General features: G+C 52.0%; 1 protein-coding gene across 5 annotated transcripts; it reads left to right on the forward strand.

Moving 5' to 3' along the window:
* The first annotated feature begins 438 nt into the window (after window positions 1-438).
* CDK10 (cyclin dependent kinase 10) lies at window positions 439-18,993 on the forward strand. 5 transcript variants are annotated; one of them, XR_006354981.1, is made up of 16 exons: window positions 439-578; window positions 3,182-3,254; window positions 3,581-3,848; window positions 4,462-4,533; window positions 5,147-5,249; window positions 5,488-5,569; window positions 6,541-6,608; window positions 7,351-7,403; window positions 7,634-7,703; window positions 11,568-11,627; window positions 13,733-13,856; window positions 13,943-14,082; window positions 14,996-15,048; window positions 15,166-15,278; window positions 15,443-15,555; window positions 16,482-18,993. XR_006354981.1 is itself a non-coding variant. In XM_043987998.1 (15 exons), exons 2-14 carry the CDS (start codon window positions 3,243-3,245, stop codon window positions 15,273-15,275), a joined length of 1,215 nt encoding a protein of 404 aa, XP_043843933.1. In that variant the 5' UTR covers window positions 439-578; window positions 3,182-3,242; the 3' UTR covers window positions 15,276-15,278; window positions 15,443-18,993. The 5 variants fall into 5 exon arrangements, 4 of the variants coding, with proteins under 4 accessions (XP_043843933.1, XP_043843936.1, XP_043843935.1 ...); XM_043987998.1 differs by having other exon boundaries at window positions 15,443-18,993; XM_043988001.1 differs by having other exon boundaries at window positions 3,647-3,848; window positions 15,443-18,993.
* The last annotated feature ends 138 nt before the right edge of the window (window positions 18,994-19,131 follow it).

Here is a 19,131-nt window from a genome sequence, read left to right on the forward strand (position 1 = left end):
AGTTGAATAGGTTATTCATTGCTGGTAGGAACTTTCATTTTTTCTACTTGTATTCTCAATGCATGGCATATAGTAGGCGCTTAATAAATGTTTATCGACTGTATTCCCAGCGCCTGGCATGGTGCCTGGGATACAGTAGGCTCTTAATAATTGCTCGTTGACTACTTATTCTGACAACCCGATGCAGAGAGGTTAAAGTTTCACTGCCCCAAGTACATAAATGGGCCACAGCATGGATGAACCTCGGCTCACCACCACAACTTCAGTAGAGACAGGTTTAACGTGCTCCCGACTCAGTTCAGCCCTAACTGGAAACTTAGAAAGCCTCCAGGTCCTCCCTGGTAACCGTTGCTAAGGGAAGGCGTGGCCCTCTGAGAAAGTCGACTCTACGCCTGTGCTATGCTTTCCTCCAACGCTCTCTCACCCAGCCCCTCCCACCCGCCCCAGGCGCCTGCGCATGCTTGGGGGGACCGGAAGACGCGGACTGCAACATGGGGGATCCCGAACCGGAATCGGAGCAGATTCGCCTGAAGTGCATACGGCGGGACGGTTTCTTCACGGTGCCTCCGGAGGACAGGGTGCGTGTGTATGGGATATCATGCGGGCCTACGCTGCTTCCCTTCGGCCGGCCGCCCTGTTGGGAGTTGGTGTGTGTTTCTTTGTCAGAACTACAACTCCCACAATTCCTTTCGGCGGGCACGGGGCGTGGGGAAATTCGCGTCAATTTTCCGCGGAAGCTGTCGGGCTGGGGCGAGTGGGGTGGGAGTGAAGTCAAGGCGTCAACTGACCTCTCCCTGGAAACACCCTCATTAGTTACTCCTAAAAATGAATTATAGTTGGTTTTTTTTTTAATCTCTTTGGCCCTTATTGATCATCTGGGGAATGATTTTACAGATGGGGAAACTGAGGCTTGGGGGGAAAACCGTACGGGGGAAGGGAGGATTAAAACTCTGGGCCCTGGGCTTCTACTATGCCGTATTACTGTTTAAAACACACACACACACACACACACACACAATTTTGCATAACTTCCCATGTATAATTGATATATTGTTTGTCTTTTCAATCGCTGGGGGAGGAGCCGGAGGGAAGGGAGAGAGAATTGAGAACTCATCATTTTTAAAAAATCTGTTAGATTATAGTTACATATTACGTGCCATATAATATACTGTATTAAGTATTCTGTATACATACACACGAGTAGATACTTTATGGAACACATCGTTTTCCGGCGTCTTAATTGAAAGCTGCATTCAGACCAGTGTGGGAAGGTAGACTGCTTACCCTCTCCAAACAGGTTCCCTCCTGGAAAATGGGAACGTGGATTTGGGTGGGTTTAATTTAGGATGTTGCCACAGATACAAAGTTAAGACATGAATTTAGTCCGCATCTTGGTATGGTTTATGATCTTGAAGTATCTGGATTTGGAGTGGGGTGGGGGGGTGGGGTGGGGGGGTAGCTCCTCTAACAAAAGACATCTGCTACACTGTTGAAACTCAGAACTGTCCAGGACCATAGAGTGAGTATGTGACAGAGGAAAGCTGCCTCTGACGCCACAAGAAAAGTTTGAAGCCAAAAGAAAAGTTTTGGTTCAGTTGTGTCTGACTCTTCCTTGACCCCATTTGGGGTTTTCTTGGTAGAGATACTGGAGTGATTTGCCATTTCCTTCTCCAGCTCATTTGACAGATGAGGAAATGGAGGCAAACAGGGTAAAGTGACTTGCTAGTGAGTGTCTGACACAAGATTTGAACTCATCTTTCTTTCTCCAAGCTCAGTGTCCTATATACTGTGCCACCTAGCAGCCTGAAAAGATGTCTGTTTAACATATTATCTTGAATTGTTATTTTTAGGTCATATCTGCTTCTCACTACACCACATTCCCTGGGTGGGAGGGTCAGATGTGCCATCAAAATAACTAAATCAGATGTTCAATAAAGGACCAGTGATTTTCCCTTATATCTAAGATATGTGTGAGCAGTGCTAATGAGGCCAGAGTGGGGAGCATATAAAGCCAATACAGACTGAAGTGGTCAGTGGCTTCATTGAGGAAAATGGCTTTGAATTTGACTTTAAAGGAAAAGTAGGAATTTGGCAAGGAAGATGGCATCCCAAGCATAGGGAACGGGGTAAACAAAGGCACAGTGGTCAGACGGTGCTATGGATGTGCTGGGGACAAAGTTGTTCCACTTGGCTGGAGTGTATGTAGAAAAGAAGAACATGATAAGAATATGGGAGAGATGTTAGGGTGACATCTGATTGTGGAGGGTCTCCAATGCTGGGCCCAATCCCTAAAGAGACCAGGTAGCTAGCTTCAGGGGTCATGTCGGTCTCAATAGAATCTGTACGTGGAACCCCTTTTCCCCAGGCTTAGAAGGGCTGATTTTTAGCAGTATTTGCCAAGGGAAAGAGCTGGCAATGGTTTATTTGTTTGTTAGCTTTTGCAGGCAATCTGGGTTGTGACTTACCCGGGGTCACACAGCTAGTAAGTGCAAGTGTCTGAGGCTGGATTTGAATTCAGGTCCTCCTGAATCCAGGGCCGGTGCTCTAGCCACTGTGCCACCTAAAGATGATGAGTTATACATATTAAGAACCTGACAACATAGTTATCTTGTCTAGAACATGCATACACAGGCTGGGATTTCCCATTAGAGGCAAAAGTCAAAACATTTTGAAGCAGCTAGGTGGCACAGTGGATAGAGCACTGGCCCTGGAGTCAGGAGGGTCTGAGTTAAAATCTGGCTTCAGATGCTAGCTGTGTGACCCTGGGAGAGTCACTTAACCCTCATTGCCCCACAAAAACAAAAGATCAGTGTTTATTTCTGATTTGTTGTGGATTCAGGTATGAATTGAGCTAGGTGATCTCCAGATTTGAGGTTTTGTCTTCAAATCCATGTTGTAAGGAGAGTATCATATTTGGCAGTAGGGTAGGCTTTGAAGATCTCACAGCCCCTATTCTATCTAATAGCATATCCTGGATTCCCTTCCTGTAATGAGGTTCCCTTTGGTTCCTGTAGTTCATCTCATAGGTCCCTTAACCCTCCAGCCCCAGTACTCACTTGAATGGTTGAACAAGATCACCACAGGAGGAGGTAGGTGAGCTACTCAGGGTCTCCACATTGTCCACTGAGCATCATTGAGTATTTCTTCTGATGAGCTGCCACATCTTCCTCTCTGCTTGCAGCTGGGACAATGTCGGAGCGTGAAGGAGTTCGAAAAGCTGAATCGGATTGGGGAAGGCACCTATGGTATTGTGTGTAAGTATGGGCTCTCTGTCTAGCTCTCAGGCTGGATTAGAGAGTTAAGCAGGGTTGATGTGGAAAGGGTGGCTGTTACGAGTGATGGCTGGGTGAGCAAATTAGACAGCCAGGAGGTCAATAATATGGAGCACGTGTTGGGGAGAAAGGTCATCCTCAACTCTTCTTAGACCCCCACCTCCACCTACTCAGTGCTCAATCTTATGGACTCTTCCTCCACCTCTCTCCGCTCACACCTAATTCAGGCCCTTATCACCTCTTGCCTGGACTATTGCTGTAGCCTCCTTATTGGGCTCATTCATCCCACCTTTCCCTCTGTAATCCAGCCTCTGTTCAGCTGCCAAATCGATAATCCTGAAAGCAATGGTCTGACACTGCTGGTCCTTACCCAGGAGGCTTCAGTGGTTCCATGGACCTCCAGGACAAAAGTCCTTCATCTGCCACATACAGGCTTTCCCGCTCCCTCTCCAGCCCCTCAGAACGTTTTCAGCATTCTGGCCAAGCTGGCAGATTTGCTGTTCCCCTTCCAGGACGTCCTGTCTCCTCTTTCCATGACTTTGCAGAGGCCGCTGCCTATGATTTGTGTGCTCGCGCGTGAGTGCTCTCTCTCTCTCTCTCTCTCTCTCTCTCTCTCTCTCTCTCTCTCTCTCTCTCTCTCTCTCTTTCTCTCTCTCTCTCTCTCTCTCTCTTTCTATTTCTCTCCTTGGAAGCCCTAGTTCCCATTTAATCTCAACTCAGGTGCCCCTTGGTGGTGGCCTCTCTCTCCCCCATTGCTTTGAGTGTATATTTATCTGAGTATGTGTCATTTTCCCTAATAGAATATAAGTTCCTTGAGGACAGGGACTGGTTTTTTCATGCCTTTGAATCTCCCTCACCCTCTCCCAACTGCCCAGTACTTAGTAGGCTCTTGCTGGCTTGAATCCTGATGAGATCCACTAGAAAAAGAAAAGCAGGGACAGCACAGTGGATAGAGCACCGGCCCTGGATTCAGGAGGACCTGAGTTCAAATCCAGCCTCAGACATTTAACACTTACTAGCTGTGTGACCCTGGGCACTTAACCCCAATTGCCCAGCAAAAAACAAACAACAAAAAAAAAAAAGAAAGAAAAAGAAAGTAATGCTCCTCTGGCCCTGGTGGCACCTGAGTAAGAAGGGGGCAAGGGAAGGGTTTGGCTTGTTGTTTTCCATGGGTCTCTTGCTGTTTCAGATCGGGCCCGAGACACCCAGACAGATGAAATCGTGGCCCTGAAGAAGGTTCGCATGGACAAGGAAAAGGATGGTGAGATGGGGAGAGTGGTTGCCTGAGGCCTAACGGGAGATGTAGGAATGAGGGTATCTAGAAATGCAAAGCATCTGCACTTCAAATTGGAAACCACTAGCTAATGTGTGCATGGCCCTGAAAGAGCCCGGGTGAGTGGGAGGCCATGCACAGGAAGCACAGAGCCCTGGGCTGGGAGGCCAGACACCTGGGTCCTCATCCCAGCACTGCCACCAATTAGCTGGTCAAGCCAGGATCAGTCACTTGACCTCTTGGAGGCTAAGATGGCCTGCCTGCCAAACGTGCACATGGTTGTGAAATTCAGATTCAGGGCTTTGCAAACTGTGAAACGCTGTGTCCTCAACCGAGGGCCAGCCTTACATTGAGTGTTAGTGTTTGGTGTAGCTGCCTGCCCAGTGTTCCTTGTCAGTAGTCATTGAGACAGAGAGGATTCAGCAAACCACATCTTCCCTTGGTAGAGGATGAGGAGGGAGGGATTCCACCCCGGGACAAGGGAGGGGTTGGGTGAAACTTGTCATTGCCCAGCCAGGAGCTGGGAGAGACCTGGGGCTCAGGAAGGGGAGGCTCATTGCCCTGGGGCCAGTGGCCTGAGTGTATCGTTTCCTCGGGGCAGGGATCCCCATTAGCAGCCTCCGGGAAATCACGCTGCTCCTTCGGCTTCGTCACCCCAACATCGTGGAGCTGAAGGAGGTGGTCGTGGGAAACCACTTGGAGAGGTAACCACTCCTGGGCCTTCTCCCCATATTGGGGCAGAATTCAGCGCCCACCCCCACCCCACCGCCTGGCTGCCCCTTCCCTGGTCAGTCCTGCTTTCTACTCTGAGGCCATGGTTTTCCCTTCTTCCGCATCTCTTTGCGGCACGTCCCTCCTTCAGCCTCCTCTCTCAAGGGTTGGCCCTTTAGAAGGACAGGGAGTGGCATCAGGTCCCTGTGTCCCCTTTTGTCTTTCTTGTAGCATCTTCCTGGTGATGGGTTACTGTGAGCAGGACCTTGCCAGCCTCCTAGAAAACATGCAGACACCCTTCTCAGAGGCTCAGGTATGTGTGGGCTCCAGTCACCTTTATTCTTAGTGTTAAACTTCCTTCTGTGTGTTCTGCTAGTGACTGGTGAAGGACCAAGCCCCTTGGGGATGCCTACACCTCCCACCTTGGGGATGCCCACGCCTCCTTGGAGAGTTCATCTATTGCGGGTAGTCAGCAAGCATTAAGTGCCTACTATGCGCTAGACACTGGAGATAAAAAGAAAAAGAACGTCCCAATCCCTGGGTTTAAGGAGCTTAAATTGATATTGAGGGAAAGTAGAGGGGAATGTAGATAGGGGCAGCTAGGTGGTGCAGTGGATAAAGTACTGGCCCTGGATTCAGCAGGACCTGAGTTCAAATCTGGCCTCAGACACTTGACACTTACTAGCTGTGTGACCTTGGGCAAGTCACTTAACCCTCATTGCCCTGGAGGGCGGGGGAGGAATTTAGGTAAGTCAGTATAAGGTAGATACAACAAAATTTCCAGGGGAGAAGTAAGTTGTAACTGGGGAAATCAAGGTAGGCTCCTTGTAGGAGGTAGCCCTTGACCCAGGCCTTGAAGGAGAGGCAGGGGACTGGTGGCACTGGTGAGATCTGACCTGAGAGGGAGCTGGGAGAATTCAAAGACAAAAGGGAAAAGGCCCTGCCCCAAAAGAGCTTGCCTTCCCAGGGGTTTGGAGAGTGTTCCTCAGTGGGCTATACCTCCATATTTTCCTCCTATGGTTCTTGGTCCTTTCTCCAATGTGCCGTCTCATTCTCCCTCCTTTCCTCTGGTCCCTGGCCGCTGTCTGTCTTGATAACACATGTGGTTCTTTAGCTGGGCACCATGGGAGTTATCGAGGAGCCTGGAGCCCAGCCTTGGGGCAGGGAACGAGGGTCTTCCCTCTCACTGTAGCCGGGGGCCCTTCCTGAAGCCCCTAGCTCCCTGCGGGGGGGGGGGGGCCTGTCTATCATTCATTGGCTCTTTCCCAATTCTCACCCTTATAGGTGAAGTGTATCATTTTGCAAGTCCTCAAGGGCCTTCAGTACCTTCACAAAAACTTCATCATTCACAGGTGAGGAGCAGGGGGATAGGAGGCAGGCTCCAGCAGGGAAGGGTGGGGCAGACCCAGACTTAGGAAAAGCACAGAGGACAAATTCAGGAAGACCGTGCTATCTAGAGATGGGCATTGGGGACAAGGCTGGTACTGTGTTCATCTCTGAATAACACACTTCCCAGTAGAAAGAGTATTGGAACCCTGGGGCCGATTCCCTCCCTCCTCAACCACTGGGGTTGTCCAGATATAGGCAAAGGCTCTTAACCTTGCTTGTGTCATGGACCCTTGGTGAACCCTGTGGAACCCTTGTCAGAATAATGTTTTTAAAGGCATCACATGCATAAGATTACAAAGGAAACCAAATATACTGAACTACAGTTATCAGAACAGTAAGGTGGCACAGTGGATGACTGGCCCTGTAGTCAGGAGAACCTAAGTTCAAATCTGGCCTCAGACACTAGCTGTGTGACCCTGGGAAAGTCACTTAATCTCAATTGCCTCCCAAAAGAGAATGAAATACAGTTATCAAAATGTTTGGAAAAACAGGTTCACAGACTACAGTTTAAGAACCTTTAATCCAGGGAATAGGTAAATAGAAACCAACCCCCAGAAGAGACCAACCTCAAGCCAAGAGCAAGATGACTTTGCCGTTAGGCCAACCACCCCAGGGCTTGAAAGGGACTTCCTTCCCATATTGGGACAATCACTGAAATTGGCTTCCCTGGGGGTAACTGACTGGTGTCTTTTCTTGCAATGACAGGGATTTAAAGGTTTCCAATTTGCTTATGACAGATAAGGGCTGTGTTAAGACAGGTGAGTATCTATGTGTTTACCTGGAACTGTGTGTGTGCATGTGTGTGTCTGTGTGTGTGTGTGCATTCGTGTGTACAAACATTTACACACTCTATACCCACACATAAGCACATGAGCCCCTCAGACCATGGCATCCTATTTCTTTATTTCTTATGCACCCAGCAGGAACTTATTAAACGCTTGCTGAATACTTAATTCCTCCTCCATATTTCTCTCCCCTTCTGCAACAGCTGATTTTGGCCTAGCTCGGGCTTATGGTGTTCCTGTAAAGCCAATGACCCCCAAAGTGGTCACACTCTGGTGAGTCACCCTTGAAGATACTTCACACTCTAGATTCTGGAGGAGCAGGGGCAAAGGAACAAAGGGGAAGGGAAGGGAATGAGCATTTATATGGTGCCTACTGTGTACCTGCCATTGTGCTGAGCACTTTGCAAATATTTCATTTGAGCCTTACAACAGCCCCGTGACATAAGTGCCTTTATGATCTTCATTTTCCAGTTGAGGAAGCTGAAGCAAACAGAAGTTAAGTGACTTGCTCAGGGTCACACAGATAGTGTCTGAGGGGAAAGGTTGCTTTCTGGGCTTCTTTGCAGGCCTGTATCTGACTGGGCTGGTCTGGCTCCCTAAGAGAAGCCATATACTAGAGCTGGAGCGGTCAGAGGATTTGGAAGTCCATGCAAGTTCAAAGATCATGGGCCAGCTGCCAGGAGTTTCCACTGAACCCCAGTCACCAGGGCCATTTACAAAGGCAAAGCAGATCCACAAGACAGAGGCAGCTGGCTAGTCATCAGGGTTATCTTCTGTTAATCCAAATGAGGGCAGTGAATTGTCTGTGCTGTGGGCTGAGCCAGCTCAAAACCTGTTGCTATTTACCCTGGAAAGCTCTCTTGACAAGGAAAAAATCATGTAAACAGACCCTAGCCATGGGGAGCTGGTTTTCCCTGCTGATATTTTATTTATGATGTGTGCCCCACCGCCCTCTGGAAGGACTCAAGGGAAGCGCTTCTCTGGTCATGCATGATGTTGGCCAAGATCAGGGGCCTTCTGCTTCATTGCTAGGGACTGTGCCCACTGTGGGCTCAAAGGGAGGTAAGCATAGCCAACACACCACCATCTTTGTATGGTAAGTGGAGCCAACACACCACCATCTTTGTGTGGTAAGTGTAGACAACACACCACCATCTTTGCGTGGTAATTGTGGCCAACACACCACCATCTTTGTATGGTAAGTGGAGCCAACACACCACCATCTTTGTATGGTAAGTGTGGCCAACACACCACTATCTTTGTATGGGAAGGGCACCATTTGGCCCTGGGCCCAGCCAGTGTGGGCAGCTGATTAGAATGATCAGAAGATAAGTGGGCCTGTAAAGAGAATGAGCTGAGTAAGAAGGTGCCTCCAACAGCCTTCCTCCTCCTGGGAGTGTCCAGTGCCTTGCTCACAGGGCCAGAATAGAGAATAGGTAGATCGAAGCAGATCAGTATGTCAGCCAATAAACACTTATTAAGTGCCTTCTATGTGCCAGGCACTGCTCTCAGCTCTGGTGATAAAGTCAGCCCCTGCCCACAAGCAGCTTACAATCCAGTGGGAGTAACAACATGCACAGCAATCGATATACAGGATAAATAGGAGCTAGTGAAAAGATGGAAAACACTAGAATGAAGAGGGGTTGGGCAAGGCTTCCTGTAGAAGGTGGGATTTTAGTTGGGACTTAGAGGAAGCCGGGGAGGTCAGGAGTCAGACTGGAGGAGGGAGAATGTTCTAGGCACGGGGGACAGCCAGAGAGAATGTCCGGAGCCCAGAGACAGAGTGCATTGTTCGTGGAAGGAGGCCAGTGTCACTGGATCAAAGAATATGTGTTGGGGAGTAAGTTGGGAGAAGATGGGAAAGATAGGGCAGAGCTAGGTTCCGCAGGGCTTTGAATGTCAAACAGCATTTTATATTTGATCCTGGAGGCAGTGAGAAGCTGCTGGTGTTTGTTGAGTAGGAGTGACACGATCAGAATGTGCTTTAGGAAAATCACTTCAGCGGCTGATGGAAGATGGACTGGAGTGGGGAGAGGCCTGAGGCAGGCAGACCCTCCAGCAGCTTCTGCAGTAATCCAGAGATGACAGGATGAAGGCCTGCATCAGAGTGATGGGGAGGGGCAAGAACGGGTGTATTTGAGAGATGTTGCAAAAGTGAAATCAGCAAAAGCACCGGCCCTAGATTCACAAGGACCTGAATTCAAATCCAGCCTCAGACATTTGACACTCACTAACTGTATGACCCTGGGCAAGTCACTTAACCCTTATTGCCCACTCCCCCCCCCCAAAAAAAGGGGGAATCAGGCCTTGGCGAGAGCTTGGAGGATAGTGAGGAGTGCAGGAAGACCCCTAGGCTGTGAGTCTGGGGGACTGGGAAGGTGGTGGTATCCTTGACAGCAATAGGGAAAGTGCAGGGGTGGGGGGGTGAGTTCCATTTTGGACATGCTGAGTTTAAGGTATCTACTGGGCATCCAGATTGAGATGTATGAAAAGCAGTTGGAGGTGTGAGATTGGAGGTCAGCGGAAAGATTGGGGCAGGATAGATAGATTTGTGAATCAGCAGCACAGAGGTGCTCATTAAATGCATGGGAGCTGATGAGATCCCCAAGTGGAGTGGTATAGAGGGAGAAGAGAAGGGGGCCCAGGACAGAGCCCTGTGGGACACCTGTGGTTAAAGGGGGTCGTCCGGGGGAGGATCCAGCGAAGGAGACTGAGAAGGAGTGGTCAGGGAGGTGAGAGGAGAGGAGAGAGTCTCAAGGAGGAGAGAGTGATCAACAATGGCTGCAGAGAAGTCAAGGAGAGTGAGGAGTGAGATTGGACACCTAAGAGATCACTGGTAACTTTGGAGAGAGCGGCTACCGTGGAATGATAGGGTTGGGAGCCAGACTGAAGGGAGGGAGAGGACAGTGGAGGTGCCTATTTGTAGATGACCCTTCAGAGGGGTTGAGCTGCAGAGGGCAGTAGTGAGCAGGGACGGAAGGGAAGACACAGGCATGTTTGTAAGCAGTAGGGAAGGATCCAGTAGGTGGGTGATATTGACAGTAAGTGGGTGATATTGATAGTAAGTGGGTGATACTGACAGTGGGTGATATTGACAGTAAGTGGGTGATACTGACAGTAAGTGGGTGATATTGACTGTAAGTGGGTGATATTGACAGTAAGTGATAGAGGGGAACTGGCAGAGAGGGTAGTGTATTGGAGAAGAGGAGATGAGGTGGAATGGGATTGCCTGAACAAGTCTCAGGGTCAGCCTTGGTCAGGAGTAAGACTCCTCCATCACATGAGACAGAGGTGAAGGAGGGGAGAGTGCCCAAAGGCACCTGAGTGGTAGGAGATGAGAAGGGAGAAGAGGAAGTTCATGGTGAATATCCTCAGTTCTTTCTGTGAAATGTGAGGCAAGGTTCTCAGCTGAGAGAGTCATGGGGATGGGAGCCATGGCATCCTTGAGGAGGGGTGGGGAGATTGGAAGAGCCGCTGTGGAGACTGGGAGAGTGAGCTGATAACGGGTAGGATGCCTAGTGGCAGAGGGCCTAGTTGAAGTTGTGTAACATAAATTCATAATGTACACACTTAGAATGGTTGAGTGATCTCCACTTTCATTCTGCAGTGCATGTATAAGAGTGAAGGAGGTGAATGGTGGGAGTGGTCGAAGGCTGAGGCTTGGCTGGGCTTAGTAGATGATATAATAAAGGGGTTAAGGCTTCAAGAGAGAAGGACGGTATAGAGTTGAATTGGTTCACCAAGGAGCCAAGATGGGAAGAAGAGTGACTAGTGCAGGAGAGATGGCCTGGGAGAGAATTGGGGGGGGCGGGTCAAGGGATTGAAGATCATGGTGAAGGTAAAGTAAGGCTATAAAAGGGAGGGCAGAGGGATTGGTGAAGAACCAGTAGAGGATGGTCAGGTAAAGGGATTTCAGAAAGCTGAACATTTGTGGGTGCTGTCAACATGAAGCATGAGAGCGTCTTTCTGTGTGGCTGAGGGAGAGCTCATGGGAGGTGAGTCGGTGGAGGGTGTTCAAGGGACAATCCGTCTACATGTGGAAGTCCCGTAACATGAGGGCAGGAGTTGGGGAGGAGAGAGATGCCCTACAACCCTCCGAGGATGAAGTGACCCGAGTGTGGATCCTTCATTGTGCAGGTACCGGGCCCCTGAGCTCCTCTTGGGAACATCGACCCAAACTACCAGCATCGACATGTGGTAAGGATTGTCTTCTTCTGCTGGAAAGGCTGGGGGGTGGACTGGGGAGGGGACACTTGCAAGGCCCGGCTGGAGAAGGAGTCAGCACTTTATTCCCTGTCCCAGTTCCCGCTGACCCAAGAGGTTGTTTGAGCTGTCCTGTCCATGTTGTGTTGAGTAAAATGGTCCAGGGAGATAAGACTTCAGTATGGAAATGTGGATAGAAAATGGTGGGGTGTTTGATCAGTTGGGGGGGAGAGGGGAATACACTATTGTACACTAATACTTTCTAGAAAATTGGCCTTTCCTTTGAGGGTGTGGCCAGGGCCCAGCCCTCCACATCTCCAGGCCTTTGCCCAGGCGGTCAGCCCCTATAGCTCTCACCTCAGTCTCTTGGACCCAAGCTCCCTTCAAGGCTCAGCTCAGGTGCTCCCTCCTACAAGAAGCCTGTCCTGATTGCTTCAGTTAGCATTCCCCACCCCCAGAATTACTCTGTGTAATGCACAAGCCCTAGTGCAGTTTGTGAGAGTGTGCGCGTGGGTGTGTGCTCTCTGCATGTGTCTGCTCCAGCAGCATGCATGCGCCTTGCAGGCAGACACTGTTTCATGCATTGGTCCAGCCAGTGTGTAAAAAGCCCACATGGCCCTTTGAAGCCAGAAAGAAAAAGCAATCATTATTAACCCGCTTTGATGCTTGGGAGGGGAAACGGGCCTCTGGAAGGTGACTGGAGAGCTTTTGTTTACAGTGGGGCATAAGGAAGAGCTTCCCCCCACTCGGTCATCTCGCGATGGAATGGGCTCCCTCTGGACGTGACAGCAGAGAGTTTCAAGCAGAGTTACTCGGCGAGCATTTATTAGGCACCCACTGTGTGCCAGGGGCACAGGCGAAAGATTGTGCCTGCCCTCCAGGAACTCACAGTCTGATGGGGAGACAGCCTAGAAATGACTGTGGGTGACAAGGGCTAGACGGGCTAACTTGGAGACAATTTCAGAGGGAAGGCCCTCAAGTTAAGGGGGTGATAAGGGAGACTTCTTTTTTTTCTTTTCTTTTTAGTGAGGCAATTGGGGTTAAGTGACTTGCCCAGGGTCACACAGCCAGTAAGTGTTAAGTGTCTGAGGCTGGATTTGAACTCAGGTCCTCCTGACTCCAGGGCCAGTGCTTTATCCACTGCGCCACCTAGCTGCCCCAGGGAGACTTCTTGTAGAAGGGAAGAGTGTAGCTGGGACTTGAAGGAAGCCAGGGACAGGTGCTGGGGGGGGGGGGGGTGTTGTAGGCCTGGGAGACGGCCAATGGAAACGCCCAGAGTAGGGAGGCAGAGGGGCAGGTGTCACTGAATGTCCAGGGTAGGGTGCAAGAAGTCTGGAAAGGTGAGGTGGGGGTGAGGTAAGGGAGTTCTCTTTGATCCTGTGGGTGATTAGGAGTTATTAGAGTTTATTGAATGGGGCAGGGGGGCGGTAACACGGTCTGACCCAGCCTTTAGGACAAGTAAGTGAAGACAGGAGTGGCCTCCTCTTTGGGGAGGCCATCGCAGGAGTCCAGATTTGAGGTGCCAAGGGGCAGCACCAGGGAGAAGTGAGGGCCCAGCTGAGATCATATGACACGCTTGTCGGGAACCCCCCAGTCATCACCGCTGTGTGATTTTTTCCAGCTTAGTTCAGCCGAAGGTGAGCAGAAGTGAAGGCAGCAGGTGGGAGAGGCCAGAAGCTTGGCAGGGCAGGATTGGCGTTATGAGGGGGCAGGGAACTCAAGAGAACAGTGTGTGGTTGAACTGGATGGGAAAGTGAGACGGATGTGGGCCGCGCACAGGCGATGGCCAGGGAAGGGACTGAGGGCCCTGGGGAAGGGAGGTCACGGTGAGATGAAGACAGGGGCTGGGGCTTGCCAGGCAGAGTCACGAGATGGGGACCTGGAGAGGCCGGCGGGATTCTTGTTCAGGTGTGGTGGGATGGGATGGCCGTGGATGTCTCTTCCCCTTTCAGACGTCTGGTTCCCCTGCCGTGCTCTGCCCCTGCCTAACGGGTGCAGAGATGGCACCCGTTGCTTGAGTGCCCCAGTTCCTTGGGCACGTTGAGGCACAGCAGGACGGAAGCACCTGCTTTCTACTTACTGCCCCTCTCTTCTTCAAGGGCCGTGGGGTGTATCTTGGCGGAGCTGTTGGCTCACAAGCCCCTCCTCCCGGGCAGTTCTGAGATCCACCAGATTGACCTGATCGTGCAGCTGCTTGGGACACCCAATGAGAACATCTGGCCGGTGAGTGCCTGGCAGCCGGGCCGCCCCATCCGCTGGAGCTGCCCCCCCCCTCACCCCTTTGTCTCGGCTCTTCTCCCTCCCCTCAGGGCTTTTCCAAGCTGCCTCTGGTCAGTCAGTACAGCCTGAGGAAACAGCCGTACAACAACCTCAAACACAAGTTTCCGTGGCTCTCCGAGGCTGGGTTACGTCTGCTCAACTTCCTCTTCATGTATGACCCAAAGAAAAGGTACTCAGGGCTCTGACCAACAGTGCTGGAGCGGAGGGAAGAGTCAGGCCTGGTGGCTCCCGGGAAAACCAGATGGAAGCCAGCGTCTGCTCTCGGGCCGTGCCGGCAGGTGGCCCTCAGCTTGGTCTGCCCTCCTGCCTGAGAGCCCCAGCGCTCAGGGGGTTCTTTCCTTCACGGGGATATTTTGGTGTCTGCTCCCTGTAAGGGAGCAGGGCATTGCCCTGACTTGGGAACACAAGCCAATCCATAGGTCCCTAGATATAGGGGTGCATACAGCAGGCTGGGCTGGAGCATTTGCCCCCCCCCATTCTTTTCTCCCAAAGGGCTCCCCGTCCTGTTCTTCTCCCTGGTGGCCGCCACATTCCTGACTGACAGATCGTGGCTGTTTGTTACTGGAACAAGGATCACCCTTGGTTCCTGCCTCTCACATCCACAGCTCGCAGCTCTTCTGATGCTCATTATGATGTTGCTCTGGCTCACAGAGCCCAGGAGCCCCTTATTATAAGCTTATTATTATTATTATTATTATTATAAGCTTACCTTATTCCTTTGCTTTCTGTTGTGGGGAAATTTGCTGAGAGCCTTTGGGTTGGGGAATGGAGCATTGCCCAGCTCGAGAGGCTTTTTGTGTGTGTGTGTGTGTGTGTGTGTGTGTGTGTGTGTGAGGCAATTGGGGTTAAGTGACTTGCCTAGGGTCACACAGCTAGTAAGTGTTAAGTGTCTGAGGCCGGATTTGAACTCAGGTACTCCTGAATCCAGGGCCGGTGCTCTATCCACTGCACCACCTAGCTGCCCCTCGAGAGGCATTTTTAAACAAGGCTTTAAAGCACGCAGGGGCATGTAATAAATGTTGGTTATATTTGAAATGGCATGGGGGCTGTTTCTCCTTGACAAGTTGCTGGGTTCTCTCTAGGGCCACCGCCGGGGATTGCTTGGAAAGCTCCTACTTCAAGGAAAAACCTCTGCGTAAGTGTGCCCACCTTGGCCCCAATCTTCCTACCAAGGCCTTGGGGCGTGGGGGGTGGGAAATAGCTGTGAGCCAGCCCCTGGCCCCAAGGAAGGCAGCTTCATCTCTGCCCACAGCCTGTGAGCCTGAGCTCATGCCCACCTTCCCGCACCATCGGAACAAGCGGGCCGCGAGTGCCGCTGCCACCACTGGGGTGGAGAGCCAGGGGAAACGCAGCAAGCCCTGAGTGGTAAGAGGGCCCTTCCTGCCCCATTGGGTCTGAAAAGGAAAAGACTAAAGGGAGAGTGGATGGGGAGGCAGCCCAGGGGATGCGGGGCAGGAGGCGCCAGCTTGGGGTGGAGTGAGCTGCCAGACTCTGGCTTGATTCTGCCCACCCCTCTCCCAAAACCATAGGCCGGGCAGAAGCAGGCTCTTGGCTTCCACGCTGCCCTCCCCCAGAAACAGGAGCCGCATCCTCGAAAGAGGTCACAAGGCCAAGCTCTCCTCACTCCTCCACCTTAGAAGAGGTCAGCCGTCCTCCCTCCCATCAGGGGAGGGGTCAGCTTGTCTCCCTCTGCCTCAATTTCCCCTCCCTTGAAGCCCACCTCAGCTTCTTTGTCAAGGTTTGAAGTTCTGAATCGTGGCCCTCAGAGGTCTCCATGGCTGGTCCCCAGAAACCAGAACTGGAGTAGCCAACTGGCCTGGACCGTGGTCTGGGAGCTGGCCCAGCGCAGTGTGGAGTGGCCGGCCAGCCGAGATAACCGAGTAGGATTTTGGTCTGAGGGGTGGCTGGTCGCACGTGTGTCCCCCATGCTGAGCAGACGGCAGACTCCGCTGTGAAGCATCAGGGACACAGGCAGCACTTTGGCTCCGGGGACGCTCCTACTTCTGCTCTGGGGCACATGGAATGTCCCGCTTCCCTTAGCTCAGGGTTCCCAGGCCCAGGAGGGGCAGCCCAGCTGTCCCTTGGCTTCCTGCCCTCAGGACCTAGGACACCATGAGCCTACAAGGACGTTCCACTCCTTTTCCTCCTCCCTCAGTGCACGGCCTCGGTTGTGGCAGCAGGACGAGGGGGAGCGTCGGTGCTGCCTCTGTCCTTTGCCTTCATCATTCAGTAAAAATCGCTCCCTGTTTTCAGGGTGGATCAGGGAGGCAGAGTTGGGGGAAGGTGGATTTGTAAGTAGCCTGGTGAGAGAGGGCTGGACACCCGCCACCGTCCCACTGAGGACAAAGGGGAGTTCCTACGACTCACCTTAGCTTGGGGTGCCTCGGCAGACCCCTCCGGAACTTTCTTGGGCTTTCTGCCCAGTGGAGTAATGAGGCCCCAACAGGGAGAGAACTTGGTTTCCCCACCTGGAAGACAGACACAAGGTTTGGGGAGGGAAAGCAAGGATGGGTGGGTGAGGTCTGGGTTCCAGCCACTGTCTAGACCTTACCTGCTTCCTTCTTGCAGGAGGTGAGGTCTAGCAGGGCTCTGTCCCATGAAGTACAGAAGAAAACCTCCCCCAGAATTCAGCTGCTTGACGGGTCTGAGGAAAGGCCGTGAGGGTGGGGCTGGTTTATTCAGCCCCGATGAGGAGCTTGCTTCAGGGATAGCGAATGACCTCTGGAGGTCTTGGTGTTTGAGGGCCCAGGGATGCAGGTGTATCCTGGAGCCTGCGTGGGGGGCCTCGCCAGCCTTTGAGGAATGTGACTCTGGACACTGACGGGAGATAGAGGCTGCCTCCTGTCCTAGAGAAGCCCAAATCACAGCCCCTGTATGAGGGTCCTGGGGAGAGATGTTTGTTCAGATGCAGCTTGTGAAAAACGTTTTTAAAACTAATCTGTGGATGCTGCTCCTGCTGCTTGGCTTTGTGAAATCAGCTGTTTTGGAGAATAGCTGGCAAAGTGGCAGCTAAGGAGGCGGGAGGGGAGTGGGCAGGAAAGACTGGGGGGAAGGAAGAGAGAGGAGAGAAAACGGCCTGTTTGCCTTTCACCTTCCAATGAAAGCCCCCAAGTTCCTTCTCAGAATCTAAACTGGGGCGTGGGAGAAGAGAGAAGGGTCTCCATGCCACTAATGAGGACCCCAGACCATCCTGCGTCCCCCACCTCCCACCCTCTCCGCGAAGCACCTCCCTTTAAAGCATTGTGCATGGTGGGGTGGAGCTTCCTCCTTCCCCTTCTCCCGTGTCAGAAGGCCTTTAGGGTTGGAATCGGCAAGCATTTATGTAGCAGCTATCATGTGCCGGGCCTGTGACCTCAAGTCCAAATAAACTGAAGCCCAGGTCTAAGGTCACCCAGATAGAGACAGGGCCGAACGGAGATCTGGCCCCAGGCCCCCTGGAATCCAACCTCGTGGCTCCTTCAAGCATCGTTCCTCCCTTTCCTCCCTTGGTTTCCTCCCCTGACCTTGCAGCATCTAAATTAAAGGGGGAAGCCGTCATGGGTAGTGAGTCAGGCTCGTTCGTCCCTCCTTGCCCATGACACATTCATTTGTCTGTCCCTCCTTGCCCATGACACATTCATTTGTCTGTCTGAAGTTCAGCCTGATCTCAGCTCCCCTGAGAAGCTCGGCTCTGCTTGGCTGAGGTCATCCAGGGAGGAGGGGAGGTGGCCTATTCCCTCTGTGATCTAGAGAGCGGGGACGACTAAGACCCGGGACTGGCCTGGATTCCATTTGTGGCATCATCCACCACCCTTTCCTGAGGCAGGTGGGGAGAGACGGGAGGACCCCAGCTGGGAGCAACCACGAATCTCAGTCGAACACCAGTTTTGTCGGAGAGCCGGTGGCGAGCGTTCTGGACGAGGATGTCCCTCTTTGCCCAGACTCTCCCTCGGGTCATTGGTGCTCTTCCATGCTCTCTTGTCTTGTTGCCCCTCCCCAAGGACAAAGAGGCGAGCAGAGGGAAGTGCGGGAGTCTGCCGTGGGCTTCACCTCTCAAGCCTCCAGATCCCAGAAGAATGGCCTCCTTTTGCTGCTGCCCAGCCCACTCTCTCTCCTGCCTCTGCCCTGGCTCCCGCAGTTCCTAGGAAGGCACCCTTTCTCAGAGAAGGCTGTTGATAGTGAGTGAAGGCATTCACCCAAGGAGTTAAAAAGGCACCTTTGTTAAGACGGCGCTCAGTCTCCAAATGGGCTCCTTTGCAGCGGACCATTTTTTCTTGGTGTAGGGAGAGTTAATCTGGGGGAGTTTCTGCAAACACATTTTTTCACGGCCACCCGGGAGGGGACAGTTTCTAAATATGGATCTCTCTGTATTCAGCAGCAAGCCCTGTAAACTTTCCTGGTTCTGCCCCTTTGTGCTGACTCTACTTGCAAAATTCCCCTTTTCCCTCTCATCCCCCACACCCTGCTTTTTCTTTAAATGCAGATTTACCAATAAAACAGGAAGGATTTAAAAAAAAAAACAGCGTCTGGTTGCAGGCCAAATTCACTAGAAGAAACTGAGAGGGATGTTTGCTCAATAGACATAGTGTGAAAACTGGGTTCAGGGTCAGTGGCTAGGAAAAAGCTACGGTGGCCCTGCCTGGCCAGTCAAGTCTGTAATTACCATGAGGGCATTCTCCCCTTCTCCCCCACACCTGGGAAGACTGAGGCTGAGGACTTTACACCCCCTGAACGTCTAATGTTGACATGGTGTGGTCGATGTGTACCCATGAAGCTTTAGTCCCCACCCGTGATGACCAGCCCCTAAAGGACAGGCAGGTGCAGATGGGGCCCAATTGGGCTGTGACCTTGGGGGCAGGGCCTGGTTTGGGCCTTTCTTTCTGCCTGGCATGCACCGAGTGAGCCTGGAATGAGTGAGCCCCCAACAAAGAGATCCTTCAGACTTCACCCTGCTGCGGTTGGTCGCTGCTGCCAAACATGGCATTCCACTGGGAGGGTAAGAAGAGGAAGGGAAAGGACAAAAACCTTCCACCCACCCTTTTCTCTCAAAGTTGGGGATCGGGGACGGCTAGGTGGTGCAGTGGATAGGGCACTGGCCCTGGATTCAGGAGGACCTGAGTTCAGAGTCCGGCCTCAGACACAACACTTGCTGGCTGTGTGACTGGGCAAGTCACTTGACCCTCATTGCCCCACCCCAAATCTAAAGTTGAGGCTCTCTGAGAGCATCGGTAGGAGGGTG

Source organism: Dromiciops gliroides, chromosome 2 (genome assembly GCF_019393635.1).
Source record: "Dromiciops gliroides isolate mDroGli1 chromosome 2, mDroGli1.pri, whole genome shotgun sequence".
NCBI classification, from domain to species: domain Eukaryota; kingdom Metazoa; phylum Chordata; class Mammalia; order Microbiotheria; family Microbiotheriidae; genus Dromiciops; species Dromiciops gliroides.